Below are 13,603 nucleotides of genomic sequence, written 5' to 3'. Positions count from 1 at the left end.
CTTAAGTTTCGACATGCTCTTATCATTTTGCTGGAAGCTCATTTCCACTCCCTAAGGCCACTTAACAATATTTGTTTAGCTATGGTTGACCTTTTACAAATGTCCCCAGTGGGGGCCAGAGAGATATTACGGCGATTAAGGTGCTCACTTTGCACGTAGCTTGATCCCGAGCACTGAACAGCATCCCCAAGCACTGCTGGCTATGCCTCCCTTAGAAAGAAAAGAAAGAAAGAAAGAAAGAAAGAAAGAAAGAAAGAAAGAAAGAAAGAAAGAAAGAAAGAAAGAAAGAAAGAAAGAAAGAAAGAAAGAAAGAAAGAAAGAAAGAAAGAAAGAAAGAAGAGAAAGAAAGAAAGAAAGAAAGAAAGAAAGAAAGAAAGAAAGAAAGAAAGAAAGAAAGAAAGAAAGAAAGAAAGAAAGAAATTCCCTTAACTAGTCTAGAAGTTTCCTGAGCATAGAGATCTTTGACTGTTCTAGGCATGTAATCACACAGTCGTGAATCCATATGCCCACCAAGTTAGGGGAGTCTGGAGAGCTGTTCTCTCTCTACCATCCTAGCCATTAAGCGCAAACTAACAAAACTGGCCTCATATCAGACACTCCTGGAACCACAGCTGGGCCAGAGGTTTGCTTTTCCTGAAGTATGGCTTCAAGGCATGAATGAAACCGCAGGCATTTTAAAAAATTTTTAATTGTCTTTAATGTGTGGGTTTTTTTTTTCAGTCACCATGAATTACAGAGTTAGTCATGACTGAGTTTCAGGCAGACAATGTCCTAACACCAACCCACCTTCACCTATGTCCACTTTCCTCCACGAATGTCACCAGGTTTCCCTCCCACCCACCAACCTGTTTCTATGACAGGCACTCTTTTTTTTTCCCCGGGATGTTAGGGGCACACCCGGCAGTCAGGGCTTACTCCTGGCTCTGTGCTCAGGATCACTTGGGGAACCATCTGTGGTGCCAGGGATCAAACACAGTGTACGTGGCTTGCCTTAACCACGGCACTATCACTCCAGCCCCAGGCACTTTTTTTTTTTTTGGCTTTTTGAGTCACACCCGGCGATGCACAGGGGTCACTCCTGGCTCTGCACTCAGGAATCACCCCTGGCGGTGCTCAGGGGACCATATGGGATGCTGGGAATCGAACCTGGGTGGGCCGCATGCAAGGCAAATATCCTACCTGCTGTGCTATTGCTCCAGCCCCCCACCCCCAAGCATTTAAAAAAAATTAATTTGGGGCACTAAAGTTCACCACTCTGTATGGATAGGGTCTCAAGCATAACACTTCAGCAACTGTTGGCACCCCCCTCCTCCCGACTGCCCACTTCCCGCCACCACTGCTGGAGCCCAGCATTTCTTCCTTCAGGTGGAGTGTTGCGGGGGCAGATAGCTGTAAGGAAGGCAAAAGCACTTGCCTTGCGCACAGCGGAGTCGCCGTGACCCCAGCACCAGGGATATGATCCTCAGAGCACCACCCAAACCTTCCCGTCCCTTCCCAAAAAGCTGGGACAGTCAATCACTGTCCGGCTTAAAGCTATTAGGGATCCCTTTGTTTCGGTCCAAATTCCCCCTGGAATAACCACCACCGACAATTTACCTTGGTGATCTCGCGTTCGTGTCCTTTGAACTTCTTCACCACGTTTCCAGTTTTCCAGTTATAGGCCACGACGGTCTGTGGAGAGTCATTAGAAGCTTTTAGTTGTGGCGAAGTCCCATTTCGTGGAGCAGCAGCAACGCCTTCCGGCATTCACCGCCCACTCTCCTGCTCTGTCACGGAACTCGCACCAAGTGTCGGGGTTTTACTGTTCCCTCCCGCTATGTCCCCCGACTCGGAGCTTCTTTTCTGCCCTCCTGACTGTTCCTCGTTTTCTCCGAAGACACCAGGTCACTCTCTGAGCCTTCCTGTCGGGCCTGGGGAACTGAATCAGGCGGACCTTCAGTAGATGCTGAAGGAGAATTCGGAGAAGGACTTGTTTCCTCCACTAACTGTTTACTTTGATTTTTTTAAAATGGTTTATTGAGTTTCTGGGCCACACCCGGCTTGCTCACTCAGGGGACCATATTGGGAGGCCGGGAATTGAACTGGGGTTGGTCACGTGCAAGGCAAACACCTGCTGTACTATCTCTTTGGTCCTGATTTTTTTATTTTTTGAATTTACCATCTGAATCATTCTCAAGTGTACAGCTCAGAAGACTTAAGTTATTTGCTCGCTATTGTGAGCAAACAGATCACACATAGTTTTGAGGGGGTGGAGCGGGGGAGCTTGGGCCACAGCCGGCAGTGCTCAGAGCTTACTCCTGGCACTGTACTTAAGAGATTACTCCTGACAGTACTCCAGAGACCTTATCGGGTGCTGGGGATTGAACCTGGCTCAGCTGCTTGCAAGGTAAATACCCTACCTGCTGTACTATAGATCTGGCTCCATACACATAGTTTTTAATATCAAAACCCCCCTTTCTAAGCCCAGCTTCCAGACAGGGTTGTGTTAAAAGGTTCTCCCATCCTTTCCCCAGGCACATTCACTGCTCCATCCTCAGCCCCCTCCCCGACACAGGGTTCTGAAAGCCTCCCCTGGCTCCGGCTATCATCTCTGCAGTTCAATGTAAGAGCAGGTTAGCACGTGACCTACTTCAATCCCAGTTCCTTCATCCGCCACGCAGAGAGGTTAATCCCTGCCCCGATGCCCCCCCCACACACAGGTTAGGATCACAGAAATACAATTTCACATCACCAAGGTTATCAACTTTAAAACAAAATGTCACCCTTTAAATTGTTCCATACTTGATCCATTTCCAGATAGCCTCATTTCCAAGCTGTGAAAACACAGATGACTCCTAATGAGTAAAATACAGCATGAAGATGGAATTTGAAGATTTAACTGGCTACTGAAAATGAGAGGGGTCACTGACTGTGAAAGAGTCACCATCTCTGTTGCCAGTGTCTTAGCTGTGAGTGTTCTGATGGGTCAGAACAGAAAGGACAGGAAGCAACCTGATTCCAGGACATCGGGAGGGAGGACCAGCGCCTGGGAGGAAGGGAGCCGGATGTACCAGTGTAGACATCCGGCAAAAAAGCAGCAGAAAAGCAGGGACTCGGGGCTCCACTTGCTGCCAAACTGTGTATACGGCAGGGCGGGGTGACCGAATTAATGCATAATAATATACATTATATGAATAATATGAATTAATGTATAATACTATATACTCTGTCACTCACAGAAAGCCCTTGGGGTGGAGAGCTAGTGCAGGAGGTAAGGCACTTGCCTTGCACGCAGCTGTGGTGGCCACAACTCAGCTTGAATACCCGGCACCACATATGGTCCCCTGAGCCCTTGAGTGTGGCCTCAACACTCCCACCCCCACCCCCAAGCCCTATGGGTGGTATGGCACAGAGCTAAAGACATACTATATAAAACCCTCACAATCGTCCTCTGAGGTTGGCATGACGACTGGCGCTTCAAAGAATAAGGATGCTCAGGGTCATAAAAATTTAAGACTCGCCCAGAGGAACGGGAAACATTAGAGTAGGGATTTCACCCCAGTCTGATCGGAAAGCCCGCATGTTCACACTCCTCAGTGCTGTGGCCAGAAACGCAAACCCTGGCCCGCCTTTCCGAGGAGCTCCCCTTCCCTCCAGGCCCACCTGGTCTTTTCCTCCAGAGACACAGAGGTCTGAGCTCAGAGCAGCCACCACAGAGACAGAATCCACGTGAGCGGGGCTGTACTCTTGGAGAGTCTTAGCTGGGACCCTCTCCTCTATAATTCCATCAGGCCTGCTGGAGAGAGGACAGAGAGAGAGAGAGGGGGGGCTCCCCCACGGCCCCGCCTCCCTCCAGCCCACCCCCGGCACTGGACCACTGAGCAGAGCTGAGAAGAGTGTGGTCAAGGCAGCAAATCGTGGCGTGCTGAGGAGACAGAGGGAAGGGAGAGAGGAAGGAGGCCCATGGAGGTCGCCAGAATTGAGGGTGCTCTGAAAACACATGGGGTGACCGAACGATGGACTGAGGAAGGGGCATGCCCAGGAGTCCTTGCTCACGCCAGAATGATCCCCCACTACACTGGTCCCCCCCTTTTTTTTTTTGCACTTTGCTTTTTGAGTCATACCTGGCAATGCACAGGGGTTACTCCTGGCTCATGCACTCAGGAATTACTCCTGGCAGTGCTCAGGGGACCATGTGGGATGCTGGGAATCGAACCCGGGTCGGGCGCGTGCAAGGCAAACGCTGTGCTCTCCAGCCCCATACACTGGTCCCGGTGAGCGTGGCTGCAGACACTGACGGGCTCGCTCTGACCCGGAGGGAGGCAGCCCAGACTTCCACAGCAAATCCCTATTCCACGCTCTCGCTCTCTCTTGTTCAGTCCGTTGTCGCGTTTGTGGTGGGGGCCGGAGGGCAGTGCTGGGCTCAGGGCTCGGCTAGTCCTGGCAGTGGGCCACCAGGAATGCAAGCCAGGCCCCCCCCACCCCCAGCCAGGCTCTCTCCCTTGACCCCCGCCCCCCACCCTCCCTCTAGTGGAGACTTTGGTCCTTCACCCGAGGGCTGGGCCCCGCAGGAGGACTGGTACCTGTATCTGTACGTGCTGTACTTGAGTTTGCTCTGCAGCTTCCCCATCACAGGACAGAACCTACAAGAAGCCCGAGGAGCAGCCTGTGCTCGCCGGCACGCGAGTCGTCACGTCTCTTGTGGGTACTGGAATTGTATTCCCTGCTTAGTTAAAAGAAGAACGTAAGTGGTTACTATTTTTGGGGGTACATGGAAATATTCAGGCGCTACTCCTGGCACAGTGCTTGGGGTTTGTTCCGGATGGTGCTCAGGGATTACTCCCGATCTGTGCTCAGGTAGCACTTCTTTTTTTTTTTTTTTCTTTTTGGGTCACACCTGGTGATGCTCAGGGGTTACTCCTGGCTCTGCACTCAGGAATTAGCCCTGGCGGTGCTCAGGGGACCATATGGGCTGCTGGGAATCGAACCCGGGTCAGTTGTGTACAAGGCAAATGTCCTATCCACTATGCTATCGCTTCAGCGCCTCAGATATCACTTTTGGCAGTGCCCAGGGGACCCTATGGGGTGCCAGGGATCAAGTTTGGGCTGGCTGCATGCAAGGCAAATGCCTTCCTTGCCGTACAATCTCTCCAGCTCACTGTTACTGTTACCTTTATCCTGCTGCTCATTGATGTGCCTGAGTGGATACCAGTAACGTCTCCATTATGAGACTTGTTGTTACTGTTTTTGGCATATCGAATATACCACAGGTAGCTTGCCAGGCTCTGCCGTGCAGGTGAGATACTCTCGGTAGCTTGCTGGGCTCTCCGAGAGGGGCGGAGGAATTGAACCCGGGTCAGCTGCATGCAAGGCAAATGCCCTACCCACTGTGCTATCGCTCCAGCCCCTCTCCTTTTTTTTTTTTTTGCTTTCTTGGGTCACACCTGGCAATGCACATGGGTTACTCCTGGCTCTGCACTCAGGAATTAGCCCTGGCGGTGCTCAGGGGACCATATGGGATGCTGGGAATCGAACCCAGGTCAACCGCGTGCAAGGCAAACGCCCTACCTGCTGTGCTATTGCTCCAGCCCTCCAGCTCACCTTTTAAAAAAAATTATTGATTGATTTGCCTTTGGGGCCACAACTGGTGATGTTCAAGGGTTATTTCTGTCTCTGTGCTCAGGAATTATTCCTGACAGTGCTCAGGGGACCATATGGAATGCTGAAATTGAACCCCAGTTGGCTGTGTGCAAGGCAAACACCCTCCCTGCTGTACTATCACTCCAGACCCCCACCCACCTTTTTTTTTCTCTTTTTTAAAGACTAACTGTTTAAGTTAGTTGTCCCTGCATCTGTAGCTCCCTTTTAAGTCCCTGGGACAACATCCCTCCAATCTATTTTTTTTTTGTTTTTGTTTTTGGGTCACACCTGGTGATGCACAGGGGTTACTCCTGGCTCTGCACTCAGGAATCACTCCTGGCGGTGCTCAGGGATGCTGGGATTTGAACCTGGGTCGGCCGCGTGCAAGGCAAACGCCCTACCTGCTATGCTATCACTCCAGCCCCCCCTCCAATCTATTTTATCAGCAGATAAAAACAGAAAAACAAGACTAACTTGAATATACTAAGAGGTGGGGCTGGAGAGATAGTACAGCCAGGAGGGTGCATGCATGGCTCACAGCAGACCCAGGTTTAACCTCCAGCACCCTAGATGTTCACCAAGCCTCACCCGGAGTGATCCCTGAGCACAGAGCCAGGGGTGAGCCCTGAGTACTCCCAGGTGAGGGCCCAAGGGTATGGTGCTACATGGCTCCTGTAGCGCTGAGAATTACCTGGAACACCCCAGTGGTGCTTGGGGCCTCCAAGCCGGTACCCAGAGATGCTTGCTGGGGACCAGGTAGTGGTGCCGGGGATCAAACTGGGTCAGCTGAATGTTCCTGAACCCCCGCACTGTGTCTTCAGACCTTAATCTTTTTGTTCTGGAAAGTACCGGGCCAGAGAGAAAGCACAAGGGTTGAGGCAGTTGCCTTGCAGAAGGCTCCAGTTCCATCTCCAGCACCACTAGGAGCTCTAGTGAGCTCAGAGCCAGGAGGTCTAGTGAGCAACGCTGGGGATGGCCCCAAGGACCATCAACAAAAGCATACTGGCTTTCTATAAAATTATGTTATTTACATTAATATGCAATTGAGGTGTTTTTTTTTCTTTTTGGGTCACACCTGGCGATGCACAGGGGTTACTCCTGGCTCATGCACTCAGGAATCACTCCTGGTGGTGCTCAGGGGACCATATAGGATGCTGGGAATTGAACCTGGGTCAGCTGCGTGCAAGGCAAACACCCTACCCACTGTGCTATCACACCAGCCCTGCAATTAAGTTAATTTTAGATGAAAGTAAAACTGTAAAATTTCTTTATAGTTTAGACTTTTTGTTGCTTTTGGTTTTTGATTTTTGAGCACATTCCAGCTCTGTGCCCAGGAATTACTCCACTGTGCTTGGTGGAACATATGGAATGCCGGGGATTGAACCTAGGTTGGCTGCATGCAAGGCAAACTCACTATCTGCAGTACTACTCTCAGGCCTAGAACTGCTTAATTTCTTGGTTTTATTGTCCATAAGAGGTAACAGAGAAGCGCCTGATTTATTACTTTCCTTAACAAAAATACTTTGACATCCCTTGGGGCTGGAGTGATAGCATAGCGGGTAGGGCGTTTGCTTTGCATGCGGCCAACCCGGGTTCAAATCCCAGCATCCCATATGGTCCCCTGAGCACCGCCAGGAGTAATTCCTGAGTGCAGAGCCAGGAGTAACCCCTGTGCATTGCCAGGTGTGACCCAAAAACAACAAAAAAAAAATACTTTGACATCCCAAATATATAAATATATATATATTGCTTTTTGAGTCACACCTGGCAATGTACAGGGTTTACTCCTGGCTCATACACTCAGGAATTACTCCTGGCGGTGCTCGGGGGTTTATATGGGATGCTGGGAATTGAACCCGGGTCAGCTGCATGCAAGGCAAACGTCCTACCTGCTGTGCTATTGCTCCAGTCCCCCAAATAATTTTTTTTTTTTTTGCTTTTTGGGTCACACCCGGTGATGCACAGGGGTTACTCCTGGCTCTGCACTCAGGAATCACCCCTGGGGATATGCTCAGGGGACCATATGGGATGCTGGGAATCGAACCCGGGTCGGCCTCGTGCAAGGCAAACGCCCTACCCGCTGTGCTATTGCTCCAGCCCCGCCCCCCAAATAATTTTTAAGTATTAAAAAAACCCTAAGGAAAAAGAGTCTGAGAACCCCAGATCTAGAACGTAACTATTATCAATAATGACTCATTAAGGGGAAAGGAATTGTGAAATGTTTTCCAGATTTACTTGTATCACCCCCTAACAAAGCTGGAACTAAAGAGAAGGAGAATGGATGACACCTTCAAGAGACTCATCAATTTACTCATTCAGGAAACAACTTTCAAGCACCCATGTTATGCAGACCTTATTCTAGTTGCTTATAAAACAAAACAAAATAAAGCTGGACAATGTGGCCAACACAGACATCCTTGGCCCCAAAAGCATTTGACTCAGGGGCAACCTCAGAGCATCTATAATAAAACACAAGATACAATGACAGAAGAAAAGTCTTCCCAGATAGTTTTCCCAACACTTGGGCTGTTGTACTACTCACGGAGGCTGCAGGGATTCCTGTGAATTTTCCAACACTGTCACCAAACAAAGGACAGACCTAGATCTAGGCCAGTGGAAACTGTTGATGTGATAAAAGGATTCGCTTTACTCAAAACTGGATGCCTAACTGGAATCCACGAGAGTCAATTCTGCTACCAAAAGAGTGTGGAACATTCAAAGCAAAAGGTACATCTGAGAATGACTTACCCGCAACCTGGCTCTTCTTGGCGAGCTGCCCCCAGTCAATGCTTTGTGATGTTTATCCTCTGGAAGAGAGTTGACGTAGCCACTTCCTAATCTCTGTAATTACTGAAAAAGCGCTTAAATTAATCTCTTCTTTGAACATATATTTGCACCGATCTGGTGATTTACAAGGTAAAGAAGACCGGTTTCATGAAAATAATAGTTAAGGACCAGGGAGATAGATCAACTGGCTGGAGTGCATGCTTTGCACGTGGGAGGCCCCCAAAATTTGACCCTTGGGTCCTTCATCCCACCTAGTACAGAGCCAGAATAGTCTCTGGTACCACTGGACATAATCTCAAAGCAAAAAATAAATAAAACTGTTAAGTGGAGTTTTCCCTCACAAAGAGTCAGTTCACAAGATTCTAAGACTGCATAACCCACACATTTCCCAACAATCAGGGAAACCATATGTTATAAACATGCAGGGAACGGGGGCTTGGGCCATACCAAGGCCACTCCTGGCTCTGTGCTCTGCATGATTCTGGGTAGTGTTCAGGAGATCATACGAGAGTTGGAAATTGAACCTGAGTTTAGCCAAATACACAGTAAATATCTGAAAGTACCTGGAAGTACCCTGTATGATCTCTCCAGCCCTTAATAATCTACTTTTAAACATGAAAAATGGGTTATACATATCATTAAACACTTTTATTTTATGAAGAGAACTTCTTTGCATCAAAAATCATCAGGGCTAGGCCAGAGAGATGAGTCAAAGGGCTGAGACACATGCTTTGCACACGGGAGCACGGGTTCAACTGCCCGAGAATGTCTAGTCTCCTGAGCACTACTGGGCACGATCAAGCTTTTTGTTGTTGTATTTTTATTTGGGGTGGGGGTGGGGGGGAGAGGTCACACCCAGCAATGCTCCAGGGTTACTCCTGGCTCTGCACTCAAGAATCACTCCTGGCAATGCTTGGATTTGGGATCATATGGGAGAGCAGGGATCGAACCTGGGTCGGCCATGTGCAAGGAAAACACCCCACCCATTGTACTATCACTCTGGCCCTCCACCAAGCATCTTGTCAGGAGTCCCTTCAGCACCAATGGTTATGGCCCAAAATCAGAAAGCGGGGGGAGGACCTGGAGGGTGGGTCTGGAGCGATAGCACAGCAGGTAGGATGTTTGCCTTGCATGCAGCTGACCCGGGTTCGATTCCCAGCATCCCATCTGGTCCCCTGAGCACCATCAGGAGTAATTCCTGAGTGCAGAGCCAGGAGTAACCCCTGTGCATTGCTGGGTGTGACCCAAAAAGCTAAAAAAAAAAAAAAAGACCTGGAGAATGAGAGCAGGAACATTATTAGTTCATTATTAAGACCTCTTGACTACTAACAGGTTCAGAATTTCCATCATAAACATTTACAAAGAAAGTCAGATGAGAGTCAGAGAGAGGGAGAGAGAAAGCTCAAAGAGCAGAGTGATTGCTTTGCATGCTGGAGGCTTAGAGTGACCCCTGTGCAGAGAGTAGTCCCTGAATGCCTTGGGGTGTGGCCCCCAAGCAGAAAACAAAAAAACATCTCAGGGGCTGGAGAGATAGCACAGGGGTTACCATGCTTGCCTTGCCTGTGGCGAACTTCGGTTAAGGTTCCCTGACCTCCAGCACTGCCGGGATTGACCCTAAGCACAGAGCCAGGGAACAGCTCCACCCACCCCTCCAACTCTGGCACAATTAGATACAGCCCCAAAAAAATAAAAGAAAAGGAAAAATCAGGTGAGGGTTTTTGCTTTTGCTTCCTTTTGCATTTTTACAACTCTATTTTAAGAATTCAAATATATTCGAATTACTGACTATAGTTTACTCTTTTTTTTTTTACTCTTTTTTTCTTTTTGGGTCACACCCGGCGATGCACAGGGGTTACTCCTGGCTCTGCACTCAGGAATTACTCTTGGCGGTGCTCAGGGGACCATGTGGGATGTTGGGATTTGAACCCAGGTTGGCTGCTTGCAATGCAAATGCCCTACCTGCTTTGCTATTGCTCCAGCCCCCGACTATAGTTTATTCCAAAGAATTAAGAGCACAGGGGCCAGAGCAGTAGTACAGCAGGTAGGGCATTTGCCTTGAACGCTACTGACCTGGGTTTGACCCCCAGCATTCTATATGGCTCCCTGAGCACTGCCACGAGTAATTCTTGATTGCAGAGCCAGGAGGAACCCCTGAGAATCAATGGGTGTGAAAAAAATTAAAACAAAACAAAACAAAACCCCCAAGAATTAAGAGCAACTTAATACTCGGAATAAAAATTGATGAAGAGCATTCAGCATTGGCATTAGGACAAGGCCTGGATATCAGTCCTACAGTTCTCTGCCCTTAGCACACTGACCACTAAATTGAACCTCTTCCTCGGTTTCCTAATTGTAAAATGGGCTAACCACTTTATCATGAGGCTTCTGTGGAGATAAAAAAAAAAAAGAAGATAACACAGACCTAAGGAGTGATGTGGCTCAATGATAAAATGCGCATCTAGCATGCATGAGACCTGGGTTCAATCCCCAATACCACAAAAAGAGAAAAGTTAAGATGTACCAAGCACTGTTTTAAGTGCCACATATTTATTGCCTCATGTAATATATTCCAGAGAGTTCCCATCTTCATTTTTCAGATGAGAAAAATGAAGCACAGAAAGGTTGAATAAATTACTCATGTTTACAAATAAATTGCATAGTACAGTGGGTAGGGCACTTACCTTGTACACAGCCGACCTGGGTTTGATCCCTGGCACCACATATGGGTGCCCTGGGCACCGCCAGGAGTAATTCCTGAGTATAGAGCCTTGAGTACTGCTGGATATGGCCCCCAAAACAAACCAAACCAAACCAATACAAATCAATCACAAATACATGCCAGAGCCGAAACTTTATCCGGGCAGTCAGAAGCCAGAGAACGTTCTTGACCATTGTCCCACAATGCACCTCTACAAAAGCAGTCCACACAAAGTCCTCAGTTTAACCCAGCAAACTTGAGGCTACAGATGAATGAATACAAGTATGATCACTAGATTTCACCCTCACTAATATTATACACACACTTCAAACAGGTCACAACCATCCTCAGAGAACATATAAAAACACTATATGAACCTAATATTAAGCGGGAGCCAATTATGTCTCCTGACCAGAGGTGACTAGTCATGTAACAAGGCAATTCAAAATCCTGAGAATGAAGTATATCCAGGAATGCCCACATTATAATTTGTTATGAATAGACTGATACAGTGTTTCTCAACTTTTTTCCTGGCTGTGTCCTCATCCTCAGGAAGACTTTGTTTTCTTCCTGAGAGCCCCTGTCCCACAGATTGGCCCCAGAGTCTCATACCATGCCCCCTCTCTCCCTTGGGTGGTCCCAGAGGGACCAATGGCCCCTGGCTGAGAAATGCCAGAGTAATGTAAGACATAGTAATACTCTGCTGTTATCTTCCATTGCTCGTCTTATGTATGTGGGATATACTTCAGAGGAAAGAGTGTCTTACTTATTTTTGCATCTGCACTTTAAGCCTGGGAGGAGGGAGGCAAGGCGTGTGTGTGGATGAAGGAATGAATGATATACTTCGGAGAAAGCTCTGTTGTTTGGCTTTTTCTTTTCTTTTGCAGAGCACTCCCAGCAGAGCTCAGGGCTACTCATGGCTCTGTGTTCAGGGATCACTCCTGGCAGAGAGTGCTTGGGGGGCCATATGGGGTGCCAGGGATCAAACCCGGATTGGCAGCATGTGAGGCAAGTGCCCCACCTGCTGTACTGTCTCTCAGGACCCCTGGCAAGAAGCTTTCTAAAGACATTAACAGATGGGCCCACGGAGTCAGTTACCCAGTCTCATCTCAGATTTTAGACCTGGAAAGGCTAAAGAGGACCAGGACAAGGATGAACTTTTTTTTTTCCTTTTTGGGTCACACCCAGCGATGCACAGGGTTTACTTCTGGCTCTGCACTCAGGAATTACTCCTTGCGGGGCTCAGGGGACCATATGGGATGCTGGGAATTGAACCAGGGTCGCCTGCGTGCAAGGCAAAGGCCCTACCCTCAATGTTATCACTCCAGCCCCAAGGATGAATGTTTATGAACCTTCATATTGCTTATGGGCTGGAGCCATAGCACAGCGGTAGGGCGTTTGCCTTTCACGCGGCCGACCGGTGTTCGATTCCTCCGCCCCTCTCGGAGAGCCTGGCAAGCTACCGAGAGTATCGTACCCACACGGCAAAGCCTGGCAAGCTATCCGTGCGTATTGGATATGCCAAACACAGTAACAATAAGTCTCACAATGAGAGACGTTACTGGTGCCGGCTAAAGCAAATCGATGAGCAACGGGATGACAGTGACAGTGACATATTGGTTCCGGGTGGGAACAGACCTACAAGACCCATTTCTGCCCAATCTGCTTTCCAAAGCTCTTGAGATGCCAAAGATCCCCTAGACAGAACTCAGAAAACTCTGTTAGCTTCCCAGTGCAACCCTCCTTGACCCACTCCCGCAAGTAGCCCACCGGTCTTTCCCACCAAGACCCTGGGGCCGCAGAGAGTTGACGGGGCAAAGGTCCCACAGGGTCAGAGGCGGGGTGCTGGGCCCTGTCTCCTGCTGCACCGTCGATGAAACAACTGCCCCATCTCCCTCCCTCTGGCAGCATCGCCACCTGCCCCGGACACAAGGGGCGTCGACACCAAAGCTCACACGGTAACAAGGCCACGGGACGCTCACGGGCGACGGTGGGCTGCGACTGTGCCGGGAGGGGACAGCGAGACGCAGAGAATAAGCGGGTCCCCGAATCTCACCTGCAGTCAGATCTGGACCCAGAAGGCCCCTCCCATGTACAGGGACAACCTGGACACAAAATGTCCTGCCTGTCCTTTCTGTCCCCGCCCTGTCCCGCCGTCCAGGCGGACAATCGGAGATTATTTCTGAGATGTGTGTGTGTGTGTGTGTGTGTGTGTGTGTGTGTCTGTCTGTCTGTCTGTCTGTCTGTCTGTCTGTCTGTCTGTGCACGCGCGCCCAAGACGGGAACCCCCGAGCCCCAGGCGAGGTCTGGGAACCCCCTCCCCGCTTCGGCCAGGAAGGCACCTCCTGCACGTCAGGGGCTCCCCGTCCTCCCCGCTACCCTCCTCCGAGGGGCTCAGTACCCACCCGAGGGCGGGCCCGCGCGGGAGCTGAGGCCGGCTGGGGTCCCAGGTCGCGGGGCATCGGCGGCCTCCACCTCCCCGGCCGCACGCGTCTCCGC

General features: G+C 49.6%; 1 protein-coding gene across 3 annotated transcripts in view; it reads right to left on the bottom strand.

The window, feature by feature from the left end:
* WDR31 (WD repeat domain 31) overlaps positions 1 to 13,603 on the bottom strand; it is a 26,080-nt gene extending 12,477 nt beyond the window's left edge. Inside the window, exons 1-5 of one of the 3 annotated variants that reach the window (XM_055123743.1) lie at positions 13,510 to 13,603; positions 8,368 to 8,469; positions 4,563 to 4,705; positions 3,643 to 3,775; positions 1,597 to 1,671 (exon numbers count right to left, since the gene is read on the bottom strand). In XM_055123743.1, coding sequence (XP_054979718.1) covers positions 1,597 to 1,671; positions 3,643 to 3,775; positions 4,563 to 4,609 — 255 coding nt within the window. In that variant the 5' untranslated portion in view covers positions 4,610 to 4,705; positions 8,368 to 8,469; positions 13,510 to 13,603. The remainder of the gene's footprint in view (positions 1 to 1,596; positions 1,672 to 3,642; positions 3,776 to 4,562; positions 4,706 to 8,367; positions 8,470 to 13,509) is intronic. The other 2 variants (XM_055123745.1, XM_055123744.1) reach the window with 2 other exon arrangements.

The sequence above is a fragment of the Sorex araneus genome, chromosome 1, assembly GCF_027595985.1.
Source record: "Sorex araneus isolate mSorAra2 chromosome 1, mSorAra2.pri, whole genome shotgun sequence".
NCBI lineage: Eukaryota > Metazoa > Chordata > Mammalia > Eulipotyphla > Soricidae > Sorex > Sorex araneus.
This window is presented reverse-complemented; position numbering and strand designations above follow the sequence as displayed.